At 32.7% G+C, this 15000-nt stretch overlaps 1 protein-coding gene across 1 annotated transcript in view; it reads left to right on the top strand.

Annotated features, from left to right (window-relative positions):
• LOC136841780 (mucin-2-like) overlaps positions 1–15000 on the top strand; it is a 33079-nt gene that overhangs the window by 5766 nt on the left and 12313 nt on the right. The window contains exons 2-8 of the mRNA XM_067109066.1: positions 354–1652; positions 5773–5889; positions 12398–12640; positions 12828–12944; positions 13252–13443; positions 14136–14150; positions 14284–14394. Of these exons, the coding sequence (XP_066965167.1) occupies positions 371–1652; positions 5773–5889; positions 12398–12640; positions 12828–12944; positions 13252–13443; positions 14136–14150; positions 14284–14394 (2077 nt within the window). The 5' untranslated portion in view covers positions 354–370. The remainder of the gene's footprint in view (positions 1–353; positions 1653–5772; positions 5890–12397; positions 12641–12827; positions 12945–13251; positions 13444–14135; positions 14151–14283; positions 14395–15000) is intronic.

The raw sequence follows: 15000 nt of genomic DNA, 5'->3' as shown, positions 1-15000 counted from the left end.
GGCATTACTAAAGGGTGTTTGCAGCATCCCTTCAGCCCCAAGCTGCACTCACATTTTAGCCTTCGGCTTTACCACCATTCCCTCTTCATTTCTTCAGCCGTGCTCTCCAACCTTTCTAACTGTTACTTCTTGGTTCAACAATGGGGCTTTCTCCCAGTTCCACCTTTAAATCATTGTACTATGTTTTTTGATCTCTTTATTTTGCTGGCCAACCATTCCAGCGCCTTTTCACAGGCACAAGCTCTGAATAGCTAAAAGTGGTCCACAGCATGGCTTGACAGCCTAAATTTCATGAAATGTAGAAGTAAATTATACGTTTTGGAGTAAAGAAAATATGTACTTTTAATTTGCAGGACACAGAGGTGGCACGATGAAGAGACCAACCGCTTCCATATTCATCGTGCTTTTGTTACGAATTATTTCTGGCAGTGCTCAAACAGATACCACAACAACAACAACTGAATCAACTACATCCACCGATTTTAACTTAACAGATGCTAGTACAGGAACTCAGACAGTTTCAGGAACTAGCACTCCAACAGACAGTACAACTGGATCTCAAACAACTGGAACATCTACACTTACATCAGGCAGTACAACTGAATCTCAAACAACTGGAACATCTACACTTACAACAGGCAGTACAACTGGATCTCAAACAACTGAAACATCTACACTTACAACAGGCAGTACAACTGGATCTCAGACAACTGGAACATCTACACTTACAGCAGGCAGTACAACTGGATCTCAAACAACTGAAACATCTACACTTACAACAGGCAGTACAACTGGATCTCAGACAACTGGAACATCTACACTTACAGCAGGCAGTACAACTGGATCTCAAACAACTGAAACATCTACACTTACAACAGGCAGTACAACTGGATCTCAAACAACTGGAACATATACACTTACAACTGGATCTCAAACAACTTCAACAACCAGCATTCCAACAGACAGTACAACTGGAGCTCAGACAAGTGCAACTGCCACAATTACAACAGGCAATACAACTGGAGCTCAAACAAGTGCAACAACCAGTTTTCCAACAAACAGTACACCTGTAGCTCAAACAACAACACCCACATTTACAATAGGCAGTACAACTGGAGCCCAGACAACTGCAACAGCCACACTTACACCAAGCAGTGTTCCCGGAGCTCAAATAACATCAACACCCACAATTACAGCAGCCAGTGCAACTGGAGTTCAAACTGCAACAGCCTCAATTCCAACAGGTAGTACAACTGGAGCTCAAACAATTGTGGCAACCACAGTTTCAACTGGCAATACAAGTGGAGTTCAAACAGTTGCAGCAGCCACAGTTCCATCAGGCAGTACAACTGGAGCTCAAACAATTGCAACAACTAGCATTCCAGCAGAAAGTACCAGTGGAGCTCAAACAGTTGCAGCAACCAGAATTCCAACAGCCAATACAACTGGTGCTCAAACAAAGATAACAACCACCGTTCTGTCAGACAGTACAATAAAAACTCAAACAATTACACAAACTGTCAGTCGAGCAGGTGGTACAACAAAAGCTCAAACAATAGCACCAACAACAAAAGCACCAACTGTCATTCCAGTAACGAGTACAACGAAAGCTCAAACAACAGCACCGTCAACTGTTTCAACAAGACCAAAAGGTAAGTATTCATGTTTTCGTTTATCCATTTCTGTATAGAACTAGCATATGTTTGTGTATATATACAGTATAGCTATAAAAGCAGAACTTGTGGACAATTAGATTGACTAATTTTTGCGGTAGTTTGTGGACTGTAGTGGGTTGCTTCGAGGGCGGAAATGTGTGGCTGACAGTGTAATCATTATAATTCTTGATGTGAAACACCTGGATAGAATATATATGTATAGATATATATATATATATATATATATATATATATATATATATATATATATATATATATATATATATATATATATATATATATATATATATATATATATATATATATATATATATATATATATATATATACATACATACATACATACATACTGTATATACTGTACATATATGTATGTATGTATGTATGTATGTATAATATATATATATATATATATATATATATATATATATATATATATATATATATATATATATATATATATATATATATATATATATATATATATATATATATATATATATATATATATATATATATATATATATATATATATATATATACATATATATTATATATGTACATATACATTCCTACATACATACATGCCTACATTATTATTGAGCTCATTTATAGTTTGGGAATGCTAATTAAGCTTGTGAAGATCAAGGTCCAAAGAAAAGGCTAAAGGGGAAGAACTTCTGTTTAGTGTCACTATTAGGGTTCAATCTGAAGTGCTGTCGGCTGCAATCCTCCTGGGGTGGAATAACCCAGTGTAACTTGACAAATTCTCTAGGCTGCTTTCTAGGGTCTCCTCATCTCCCAACACTTGAGTTTTCTTACTATAGGTTATATCTTGTCACGGATATATGCCGGGATTAAGTATCGGATCCCTTTATGTTTCAGGTTATTTCCATTACAGCAAAGTAACCTCGTGATTTTCAGGTTTTTAGGAATAGAGGCAATAATTTCACACTACTGCTTCAGGATTCACCAAGGACTGGAAATGATTACTGGTTTAAATGCTTCAACAAATTTCTTCACAAGACGTACATTGAATTTCCGACTACCTCAAATAAAAATGACAAAAATTACGCATAAGAATATATCAAATCATGGATAAGCAAATAATTAGTAGATCAGTTCAAAGAAAACACGTATAAAAATTAAAGTAAAGAACATCAGCAATGAGACAAGAATTTCAGAATAATGATGGGCATAGAGGTGGCATTACAAAAATCAAGAAAGTCCCAAACAAAACTCATTTTAGTTTATTAATCACCAGGTCAAGGATATCGGTGAACCAGCACAATTGAAATTATACCATACACGGGGAGATCGGAAAATGTTACTTTATTTTACCGTTAAATGGCGAATAAAAGAGTGAGTAACACTCAAAATTAACCCAGGCGGCGCATTATCCTCTCTCTCTCTCTCTCTCTCTCTCTCTCTCTCTCTCTCTCTCTCTCTCTCTCTCTCTCTCTCTCTCTCTCTCATGTTTACATTATGCTAAACTGACTCAAAACCTTATTTGCAATCCTTAACCTAGGTAAATATAGAGTTGCATAGACGCAATTGGCGTGGGAATGTCAGCAGTTATATGCACAGGTAACTGATATTTACCTCTATAATTCCACTTGCGACAGCGCGCTAATCTTTAAGAATGATAAGGCTCTTTTTTTTTTCTTTAATCTATACAACTGTTTTCGCGATAGTACGAACGACTTTCTTTGATCCTGGGCATACGTGTAGTTTAACGCCTCGTTCAGGGACTGCCTTTAAAATACGTAATGGGACAGTTTAAGGGATCATGCAGAGACTCATTTTATAAATACAGGGCAGGACTTTAGCATTTCCTTACGCGAATCTAAAGTCAAGCCACGAGCCTTAATTACTCAGAATTGTTTTCCAGCAAAGGAGTACTGTACTTCCTCACTGATACATTGACTCGGTACTGGAATGTCGTAAAGATGAGTTGCATAAACTTGATTTGCCACTAACAATTAGCCGGGTCATAGAATTAATAAGATTGTGCAAATGTGATTGTAAATTTATTTTAAACAAACTTTTGGTATGGCAATGAGAAACCCACTTTCGCCTGTTCTTTCAAATTTACATATGGAATTTTTTGAACATTTGTACATCCCCAAGATTTTCCATTTTCCTGTAACATGTTACCGTTATGGTGATGATATTTTGGCCATCATACCCCAAGATTTGGATGTAAATAACAAATTGGCTCAACGAAATGGTCAAGTCCCTTGAGCTAGAGAAAGATGAATGTTTACCTTTTTTTGGATATTTATATTAGTACGGAACCTTTTAGTTGTAAATTTAGTATTTATATAGGAAAACGACAAATAATTTGACATATGTACACTATTATTCAGGACATCATATAATTATCGAAATGTCAGCTTTTTCATCAATGTTTCTTCGAGCCTTGCGAATAGTCAGTCCTGAGTTTTCAGATCAAGAATTCAAAAACATCAGAAAAATAGGAAGAGATCTATGTTATCCACCCATATTATGGATATTTGTTACAATAAAGATATTAAGACCTTTTATGAAAAATTGGAAAGAAAAAAGAAGTGTCCTCAAACACCCTTGTTTGCCACATTTTATGGGATTTGAAGCTGTAAAACCTTTTTAAAAATTGATTAATACAATTGTATCCTTCACTTCTAATTATATAAAAAAAAACATGCTTATAAAAAATAGCCCCCGAAAAGATAACAATATTGTATACAAAATTCCATGTATGGATTGTGATTTATTTTACTAAAGATTAGACCAGTAAAGAATTGAACACCAAAATAAAACAGCACAAATACTCAGTAAGAACAGGGCAGGCTGATAATGATCTGTTTTTACATTTAAGTGAAAAGTCCCACAGAATACATTGGACGGAAAACGAAATATTGTCACGTTGTAACGAACTATTTCCAGGCACTTGTTAGGTTCTTTTGTGATTCAGTTGGCTTGGCAGAATAATTTTAATGTAAGTCAAGGATTATTTTCTTTTGATCCTGTAATAAAACATAAGTTCCAGAAGGAATTGAAAGATAGAATAAATAGAATTACCAATAAGTAGATTTCAATGTTAATCTGTTGGCCGTTCTGTGACCTCCCAACCTTTTTGTATTCCCTTATGACTTATACCACCACATAGGCCCTTATCTCTGTATATCTTTAGTTGCTGTGATCATGTCTTGGTAATAAGACGAAAGTACACAGCATCTTCAGTGTTTCAATTTTCCTTTGTGGCTGTAACTTTGTTCAAATAATCATCACGTTTTTAATATTTTGTGATTTAAAAAATTTAAAATCAAACTATATATATATATATATATATATATATATATATATATATATATATATATATATATATATATATATATATATATATATATATACATATACAGTATATATAGATTTGGAATCAGAATATGATTTGCCTACTTGATTGTTCAGTGTTTATGATATTGGTGTAGCGAGATTATGGAGGAATGACCTCAGCAACACACAGTTGATGTATGATGATTAAGAACCAAAGGCAAATCATAATTATATCATTCTGAGCTTAAGAAAAAGATTATGAAGATGTGAGAGGCAAACTTTACACACTGCGTGTGACTTGGTTTGAGAACTGTTTATGAATTACAACTTTCGCGTAAATGACAAGAATGTTCCATTCAGCAATCTCATTTTATTTACTTACTGGTATGTAGATCGTTTTCCTTTATGACGGGGGTAATGCGCCATGACATGTCACGTTTTGTTTGTAGCTAAGGGGAAACACAAACATTCATGATTGGGACACCGATCTCTGACTAAGCCATTATTGTAATTTTTTTTCTCAGGAAACTTACGAAAGGCTAGGTTACTTAATGATCACTTACACACCGACAGTAAGACACATATGTCTCTTTCACAAGTGGAGAAGAGTTGAGAGTATTTGCAGTCATTCATTATTTTAGGCTCATACAATAGATCCCAGCAGACAAGGCTGCTATCAGATATACTGTAATGATAACGAATGACGCTTTCTTGGACTTCAACACTGATAGACGGTTGATAATTAAGTGGCATATTAATTTCCTCTTTATTTTCGCAGGGTGCCAGAACAATTGGATATCGTACAATAATGGGCAATCTATTTACAAGGAAGACTGTTATCTCTACACTTGTTTGAATGGCGTTTGGTCGAACACCTATCAGTCTGATCCTTATTGTAAGTCATTTTTATTTGCTGAGGGAAGTTTGTCCAACGAAATGGATGAACAGACTTTGAAGAAGAGAGAGGAAGGAAGATTAAAAAACTTAATATATCTCCACAGTTATGTAAAAAGATTATCAGATCATGAACACTGTTAACCTCGAATGATTATCAACAGTGAATTCGTTGACTAAATGTATTGACTACTGTGGTAGTTGTATATAGCGTGTCTCTTGATGTTTTCTTAAAAAAAAAAAACTTTCCCAAAATTAACTCGGTTTCCAAAACGGTTTTGAGATCAGTGAGGCAGCGGTCCAAAGGTGCCTCGCATTCTCAAGTGCAAAACCATTTTGTTTGACTATCAGTATAGAGAACATGCAAGTTGAAATAAATGAAATGAATATAAGACCCATTACAAATGCCAAAGGCTAGCTAAACTTCTTTCTAGGTCATGAGATATATATAATTCTATTTTTCTGTTTCATAGCAGTGTGGAAATTACTCGTTACGTAAAATGTGTAAGGTTTGATAATTATATATATATATATATATATATATATATATATATATATGTGTATATGTGTGTATATATATGCATGCATGCTTATAATCACTCTTATGCATGATTTTATATGTCAAACATATATGCATGCATGTAAACTAAGTCATCTTTAAATGTCCTGAAGATTTTATAAAGCTGAAACTGGTCAGGATCTACAAACATGTGTCATCTCCCCATGGTGCTTGAAATATATATATATATATATATAAATATATATATATATATATATATATATATATATATATATATATATAAACTGGTCAGGATCTACAAACATATATATATATATATATATATATATATATATGATATATATATATACACACACACACACACATATATATATATATATATATATATATATATATATATATATATATATATATATATATATATATGTATATAATATATACACAATCGACCCCCATACTGCAGGGGATACGTACCACAACCACCTGCGAATAGCTAATAGTACTTAAAACCCCCTCTAAAAATGCTTATAACTGCCTATCTTGAAAGTTCTAACCAAATGTATGCTTAAAGTTTTATCATCCTACATCAATTATATCTTAAACTACTACCCTATTACTGTAGTATTAATCTTTGAAATGATATTATTGATATAATTTCAGTCTTCTTAAACATTTTACCCTTAAAAATATATACATATGTACTTCTAACCCTTCCAGCCAGTAACAGAGAGAGAGAGAGATGAACTTGGTTGCTTACATCAGTTAAACAATTAAAAATGTCAATAATACAGTATATATTATGTATATCTTTCTATCAACAACTCTCCGTCCCTATCTATCCATCTGTCTATCCATCTCTCACCGTTGTTGTGAGAGAGAGAGAGAGAGCACTGAGTGGGCAACACTTTTTACCCTTGGGTCAATATGTCAAGATATTTGAAATATTGCCATGTTACACGCTTCCCCCTTGCTCCAAAGGTTTCAGACAAGACTGGGAAAAAGATGAGGGAAAAAAATTTTTGAACTAAAATCTTATTAATTCACTATATTTTCTTTAATGAATTGATATTTTGCTGTTTTTACATTAATATTGATATTTGAGAATTAGTAAATAATTTATTTATCATACAAAACAAATAAACATACATATGCATAAAAGTTCTCTCATCTCAGTAAGAGAGAGAGAGAGAGAGAGAGAGAACTGAGAAAGGAAGGAAGAAAGAGAGAGAGAGAATTATTATTGTTATTATTTAATGTTATTCAATGTTATTAAACTTAATAATAATATTGGGAAATTAGTACTGTAAATCATTATTTTATCATAAAATGTATATGTTGGCACAGTACAGTATTTAGTCTCAAAAATAATATGGAAATACAGAATATTGCTTGATGAAAAATTGCTCAAACAACAAGTTTCCCACAAATGATTTTTAGCTAGGTCCCACAAAAAAATCTGCGAATAGGTGAGTCCTCGGATCGTGAGTCCGTGAATAGCGGTTTTATATATATATATATATATATATATATATATATATATATATATACAGGCAGTCCCGGTTTACGACACGACGTTCGATTACGATTATATTCAACAGAAATTATTTCCCGGTGTTCCAGGGTTACGACACGATCCGAAAGAAATTTGGCCCCAAAACGGCAGAATAATCATAATTTGAAGGTTTTTGATGTAAAACTCAATAATAATGCAGTTTACGTCATTTTCAATGCACCCAGAGCATTAAAAGTAAGTTTTCTTATGGTTTTGACGATTTTCGACGATTTTCCGGTTTACGACGATTTTCGGTTACTGACATAGGCGCAAGAACGGAACCCCTATATAAACCAGGACCGCTGTATATATATATATATATATATATATATATATATATATATATATATATATATATATATATATATATATATATATATATATATATATATATATATATATATATATATATATATATATATATATATATATATATATATATATATATATATATATATATATATATATATATATATATATATATATATATATATATATATATATATATATATATATACATACAGTAGAACCCTGGTCCTCGACTGTACTAGAACTCGAAATAATCGGATTTCAACACGAAATGTTGAGTAAATTTTGTGTCGGAGTTCAAACAACAAACTGGAATCCGACCCGATGAATCATATGATGCTTGTAGAAAAAAGTTTCGGCCGGCTGCCGCTAGTTGGCGTTGTTGGTGGCGTTCTTCCCATGCTTATTTAAAAGCATTTAAAGCCCACACATGCTGCTGCTGCTGCTGTTGAAAAACAAGCCATATTATCACATGAAATTAATAATACAGTATTTATAAACCGAATTACTGTATGTCTGTTATCATAAAATTAAGAAAAATTTCCGAAATTACGTCGGAACTCGGCAGCCTCTGCCACAGGCTGCCGAGTTCCGACGTAATTTCGCAAATTTTTCTTAATTTTATGATAACAGACATACAGTAATGCGGTTTATAAATACTGTATTATTAATTTCATGTGATATGGCTTGTTTTTCAATGTTATCATTATTAACAACAGTTTTCATGTGTGTACCTGTTACAGTACATTCTGGTCGTGCCTATAAGGCTACTTTAGCCTAGCCTATGGTAATACGGCCGCATTGGTCATAGGCCAACTTTTTTATACAGTATGCATTTAAAAATGTAAAAGTGCTTCTGATACGGTAAGTTATTCAACTCTGAACCTATTTAATTGTGATTTGTGTAAAGTTTTGTATAAAAGGCAAGGTTGGGGTAATGACTGGTGGTCAGGAATGGATTAATCCATTTTCAGTTATTTCTTATGGGAGAAATTAACTCAGAATTCGACAAAATCGAATCTCGACACTTCTTCTGGAACAATTAGCGTCGAGAACCAAGGTTCTACTGTATATATATATATATATATATATATATATATATATATATATATATATATATATATATATATATATGTGTGTGTGTATGTACATATATATATATATATATATATATATATATATATATATATATATATATATATATATATATATATATATATATATATATATATATATATATATATATCCAAACAGCAGTGGCCACAGCCAGGTATACATCAATGGGGAGGCGGACATAAAGACTTGCTAAAAGGGTCAATTTATTCCCGACGTTTCAGTAATGGCTTCATTACATTTTCGAGGGCTGTATAAAATAAATAACATAAATTACAAAAAGGTACAAATTTAAATTTAAAAATTAAGCACAATGGATTACAAAATAAAAAATTAAAAATAGAAGGGACAATTAAAAAGGACAACGTAAAAACAAAACAAAATCTCTCTAAAAATATACAATATAAAAAAATATATATATAAAAAAAGTAAGAAGATATGGACCAACCTATTCAGTGGCAATGTTAAAACTAAACAGAAAACGAAAGACTAGGAGAGGTACAGTGTGCGGGCAGAGGTTTGGCTGTTTAACAAGGGGACGAGTCGTTTAATCATTAATGATTCCAAAATGGCCAATTCATGGCTGCTAGAGGCTCAGTCTAAAACAGAAAAATCCTTATTTTCAATTGAAGTTTTACATATTCTAGAGTGATTTCTGATATTCGAAAACTCTGGGTTTGTAATTTTACTGCCTGTCCTATAGCTTACTCCACGATGAGAGTCTATGCGTACCTTCAGAAGCCTCCTGGTGGATCCAATAAACAAGGTACTCCTTTGCGACCTATCCTTGCGTCATACAACGCCCCTAATTACAAACTGGCTAAATTTCTGGTTCCCTTGCTTGAGCCTTTAACTACAAATAATTTCACTTTAAAAAATTCCAGTCAATTTAAAGAAAAGATTTTATTGCAAGATTCAGACCTGTTCATGACCAGCTTTGACGTAGAATCCTTATTTACCAATGTACCTGTAGAGGAAACTATTAATATCATTTTAAATAAGCTTTTTCCTGAACCCGACACAGTTTTTAGTGGTTTTAACCGTTCGTTTTTAAAAATCTTTTAAGCCTGGCTGTGCTGGACATAGCCTTTATTTTTAACGGTAAGTTATACAAGCAGGTTGACGGCATGGCAATGGGAAGTCCTCTCGGTCCTACTTTTGCCAACATTTTCATGTGCTCCCTGGAGGAGCACTTCTTAGATGACTGTCCCTTAGCCTGCCGCCCCCTTTTTTATGTAAGGTATGTTGATGATACCTTTGCCTTTTTAGACATAATTTTGATGCTGATTCCTTCCTTGATTTTCTAAATTTACAACATCATAATGTTAAGTTTACCCTAGAAAAAGAAAACGAAAATCAGCTTTCTTTTTTAGACGTCCTAGTTCTTAGAAAAAACAATATTTTTAACACCACGATTTTTAGAAAAAGAACGTTTACGGGCTTAGGGTCAAATTTTTATAGTTTTTGTTCTTTTAACTTTAAAATTAATTCTGTTTTTACTCTCCTCCACAGGGCTCTAACGCTAACCTCTGATTGGTACCTATTCCAAGATGAGATCGCCTTTTTATGTAAATATTTTAAGAAAACTGCTTCCCATCTGAACTGGTCTTTAAGATACTTCAACGCTTCTAGACAAGTACTTCTCCCTCAAACCTACAATTTACTGTGTTCCTAAATTGAATTTTTATGCTAAATTTCCATTTTTATTTGATAATACTTTTAGAAAAACTTTTCACAACAGATCCAAAGTAAGTTTGGAGCCATTAAGGTCCACCTGATACCTGTTAATCCTCTCACCATCGGGTCTTTATTTAAGTACAAAGATCGTTTATGCCCTTATATGTCCTCCGGGTGTGTGTATAGCTATACGTGTCCTAAATGTAATTTAGGAACTTATATTGGATCCACCAGGAGGCTTCTGAAGGTAATGCGCATAGACTCTCATCGTGGAGTAAGCTATAGGACAGGCAGTAAAATTACAAACCCAGAGTTTTCGAATATCAGAAATCACTCTAGAATATGTAAAACTTCAATTGAAAATAAGGATTTTTCTGTTTTAGGGCGAGCCTCTAGCAGCCATGAATTGGCCATTTTGGAATCATTAATGATTAAACGACTCGTCCCCTTGTTAAACAGCCAAACCTCTGCCGGCACACTGTACCTCTCTAGTCTTTCGTTTTCTGTTTAGTTTTAACATTGCCACTGAATAGGTTGGTCCATATCTTCTTACTTTTTTTTATATATATATTTTTTTATATTGTATATTTTTAGAGAGATTTTGTTTTGTTTTTTACGTTGTCCTTTTAATTGTCCCTTCTATTTTTAATTTTTTTATTTTGTAATCCATTGTGCTTAATTTTTAAATTTAAATTTGTACCCTTTTTGTAATTTATGTTATTTATTTTATACAGCCCTCGAAAATGTAATGAAGCCATTACGAAACGTCGGGAATAAATTGACCCTTTTAGCAAAGTCTTTATGTCCGCCTCCCCATTGATATATATATATATATATATATATATATATATATATATATATATATATAATAAGTATATAATATAAAAGTGCTATGTCGTACTTTTCAGAAATGTGAGGAAAGATCAACAATGAAATATATTTTATAAAGCTTCTAGTGTATTAAAAACATGGATGTACAAAAACTTAGAGCTTATGTCCAACTACTATGGACTTGGCCATTTTAGTGAACAAGTTCACAATAGTTGGACGAAAGCTCAAAGCTTTTGTACATATATGTTTTTAATACACTAGAAGTTATAATATATATATATATATATATATATATATATATATATATATATATATATATATATATATATATAATATATATATATATATATATATATATATATATATATATATATATATATATATATATATATATATATATATATGTGTGTGTGTGTGTGTGTGTGTGTGTGTGTGTGCATGTGTATAACACATGGATGGGTATTGGATAAGACAATTTTTTATAAATTTGGTCTCTTAATTTCACAGGCTGCAATTTTTGGAGTGTTTTTGGTTGGAATTTGTATTATTTCTCCCGGGAATATATCAACTGGAATCGATTCCGCTGGTGGTATAATAACTATCAGTGGTATTCTGAGTATTACTACCGTAATGATTACTACATAACGTACTACGGACCCCTCAATACCTCAATCTACAACTCAAAATGCCAAAGGTTTGCGTGCGTTGCCCGAGACACCATAAACATCACTGCAGAAATCCAGAGAGACTGTAAGTATATGACCATTTCTAAAGATTTTATGATACCTTGTTTGTCAATTATATTTTTTACCTTAATTGATGTTCAGATCTCACCAAGCAATTTAGTGGTTATATAAAGTAATGGTTATAGAAAAGGGGACCACTGATATGTGTAGTCTCGTGGTCTTCATAATTCGTCCATTTGTGGCCATTTCAGGTTGTAAATACAAGGAGACATGGTACCATCATGGCCAACCAATTTACAAGGATGATTGCGTGGGCTACGTCTGTTTAAATGGAAAATGGGTGGAAACAAGCTACAGAGATCCAAAATGTGAGGTTCTCTTGTATACCTTATGTGTATATGATTACCTAAATATAAGTAATTTTTTAAGAGGTAGAAAGAGAAGTAAGAAGTGGGTGAAAAGGGTCAGAGAGAAGCAAAAATTAACTCTTCACTCTACATTTGGTTCCAGGATAAGAGTATGAAGCCTTCATCAGAATCAGCAGGGTTAAGCGTGCTTGACTTTTTATTACAATATTTTGTCCAACTTTCATCCTGATATTAAGAGGCCCCTTTTTTGTTATGTGATTGTACTTTTTCAAATAATTGAAACCTGACGTAAAATTATTTTTTCCAGGCTGTTGGAATCCTGACACCAACTCTGGTTTCCAGGACTATTTTAATGATGTATATGATTATTATGATTCGTATCAAAACTTTTTTAAAAGTTGGTATAAATTGAATGAAACAAGACCCCTTGCTGGCTGTCAAGAAGTAAAGTGTGCCTCTCGAAACAACTGGGTCCTTACCGGTGTTGTAATACCTGACTGTAAGTAAATTACCCGGTTTGGTATTTGAATACAGTATAGTCATTGCTGTTCTGCATTTCACTTATGCAGTATTCATTATCTGTTAAAAGGGTTCTAAAAATCAGCTCTTGCTTTTTAAGTGTTACTGTTATGCAGTTACACTCATTTGTAAGTAAGGTGAAAGCACTTCGATAGAGTCCATTTCTAACACTGATGAATTTTTACCTCCTTTGCTTGAAACAAAAGGCCTTTAATTTGATGCTACAAGGTCATCTGTTTTTTAGCAAAGCATCTTTCGTCTCAGGGTAAAGGAGGAATATTGTAATTATAGTTATATTTTCAAGTAGATCATTATTTTTTATTTTAAGCATGTATTTAGGTGTGTTGTTATAACCTGGGTTTGTGTAAAGCTGACATAGCCACACTGGAACAACAAAATGTCAAACTATTTAGTAGCTTTGCTAAATTTTGTTGGTAATGATCAGCTGTAGAAGAAAAGGCCAGACGGGATAATTAACTATATGCATAAAATAACATGAGACTCAATTGAAAACAAGTGGTGAAATTGGTTTTTATAAGGCCTGAGAGCTTTGTGAAGTTTTGTTTAGACTTTGATGCATTGATATATTCTTATCTGTAGATAGAATACTTAAATATATAGATGTGATAAAATGTACAAAGAGTTTAATTTGATTTTTCTGACTGTTTACAGGTCGCATTCCACAAGGTAAGTTGATGATACCTTTACAGTATGCTATAATTGTTATAATATGTTGAGATTGAATTGAAAGGATAAGATTCGACTGATGCATATAAAGGGGACTTCAAGGGATGCCACTTGATGCTACCCATCATTTCAGGATGCGATTTTAATGGGACACATTACAGTCACATGTCAAGGCTTCCAGGATGTTTTCAGGTGTACTGTGTGAGAGGAGTGTGGATACAAAGAGGGCATGTAGATTCGAGATGTAAGTGTTTGGTTTTTATGTTCAGAATGAAATATCATCACAATATTCCAATGCAATAGTGTTTCAAAAAAAGACCAGTTTGAAATGCTACATTTTTTTTTACAATAAAATCAACTTGTTTTTAATCTACTTGAGATATAGGCTACATTATTGTGTAGTTAGTTATAAATGATTTGTAAAAATGAATTTGCATCTTACTACAAAAACATTGAGAATAACGTGCTGATCTGTACCTTATTCTCTGTAATGTTTTTTGCTTGTTAATAAACATGATTTATTTTCCTTCCTTCTGTGAAGACTGTAATCTCTTAAAATTATAATAGTTCTTGAAAATAATAGGCCTACAGTTGAGTAACATGTGAACACTAGAAAGCTGCTGTGGATTTTTTTTATTACAATTAGTACATCAAACATAATACTGTATACTTTTATTGGCAAGTGCTAAACGGAAGGCCACAATGTTTATGCAGGGAAATATCATTCGTAGTTGGTAAATATTTTGTTAACAGTTGAACTATAGAGGAGAAAGTGCTTGTAATGTTTTCTTGAGTTTGTTAGCATTCAAATAACATGTGGAATCACATTTGATTAGCAGCACCCCTTCTT

Source organism: Macrobrachium rosenbergii, chromosome 9, assembly GCF_040412425.1.
Source record: "Macrobrachium rosenbergii isolate ZJJX-2024 chromosome 9, ASM4041242v1, whole genome shotgun sequence".
NCBI classification, from domain to species: domain Eukaryota; kingdom Metazoa; phylum Arthropoda; class Malacostraca; order Decapoda; family Palaemonidae; genus Macrobrachium; species Macrobrachium rosenbergii.
Note: the sequence above shows the minus strand (reverse complement) of the source record. Positions and strands in the feature narration are given on the sequence as shown.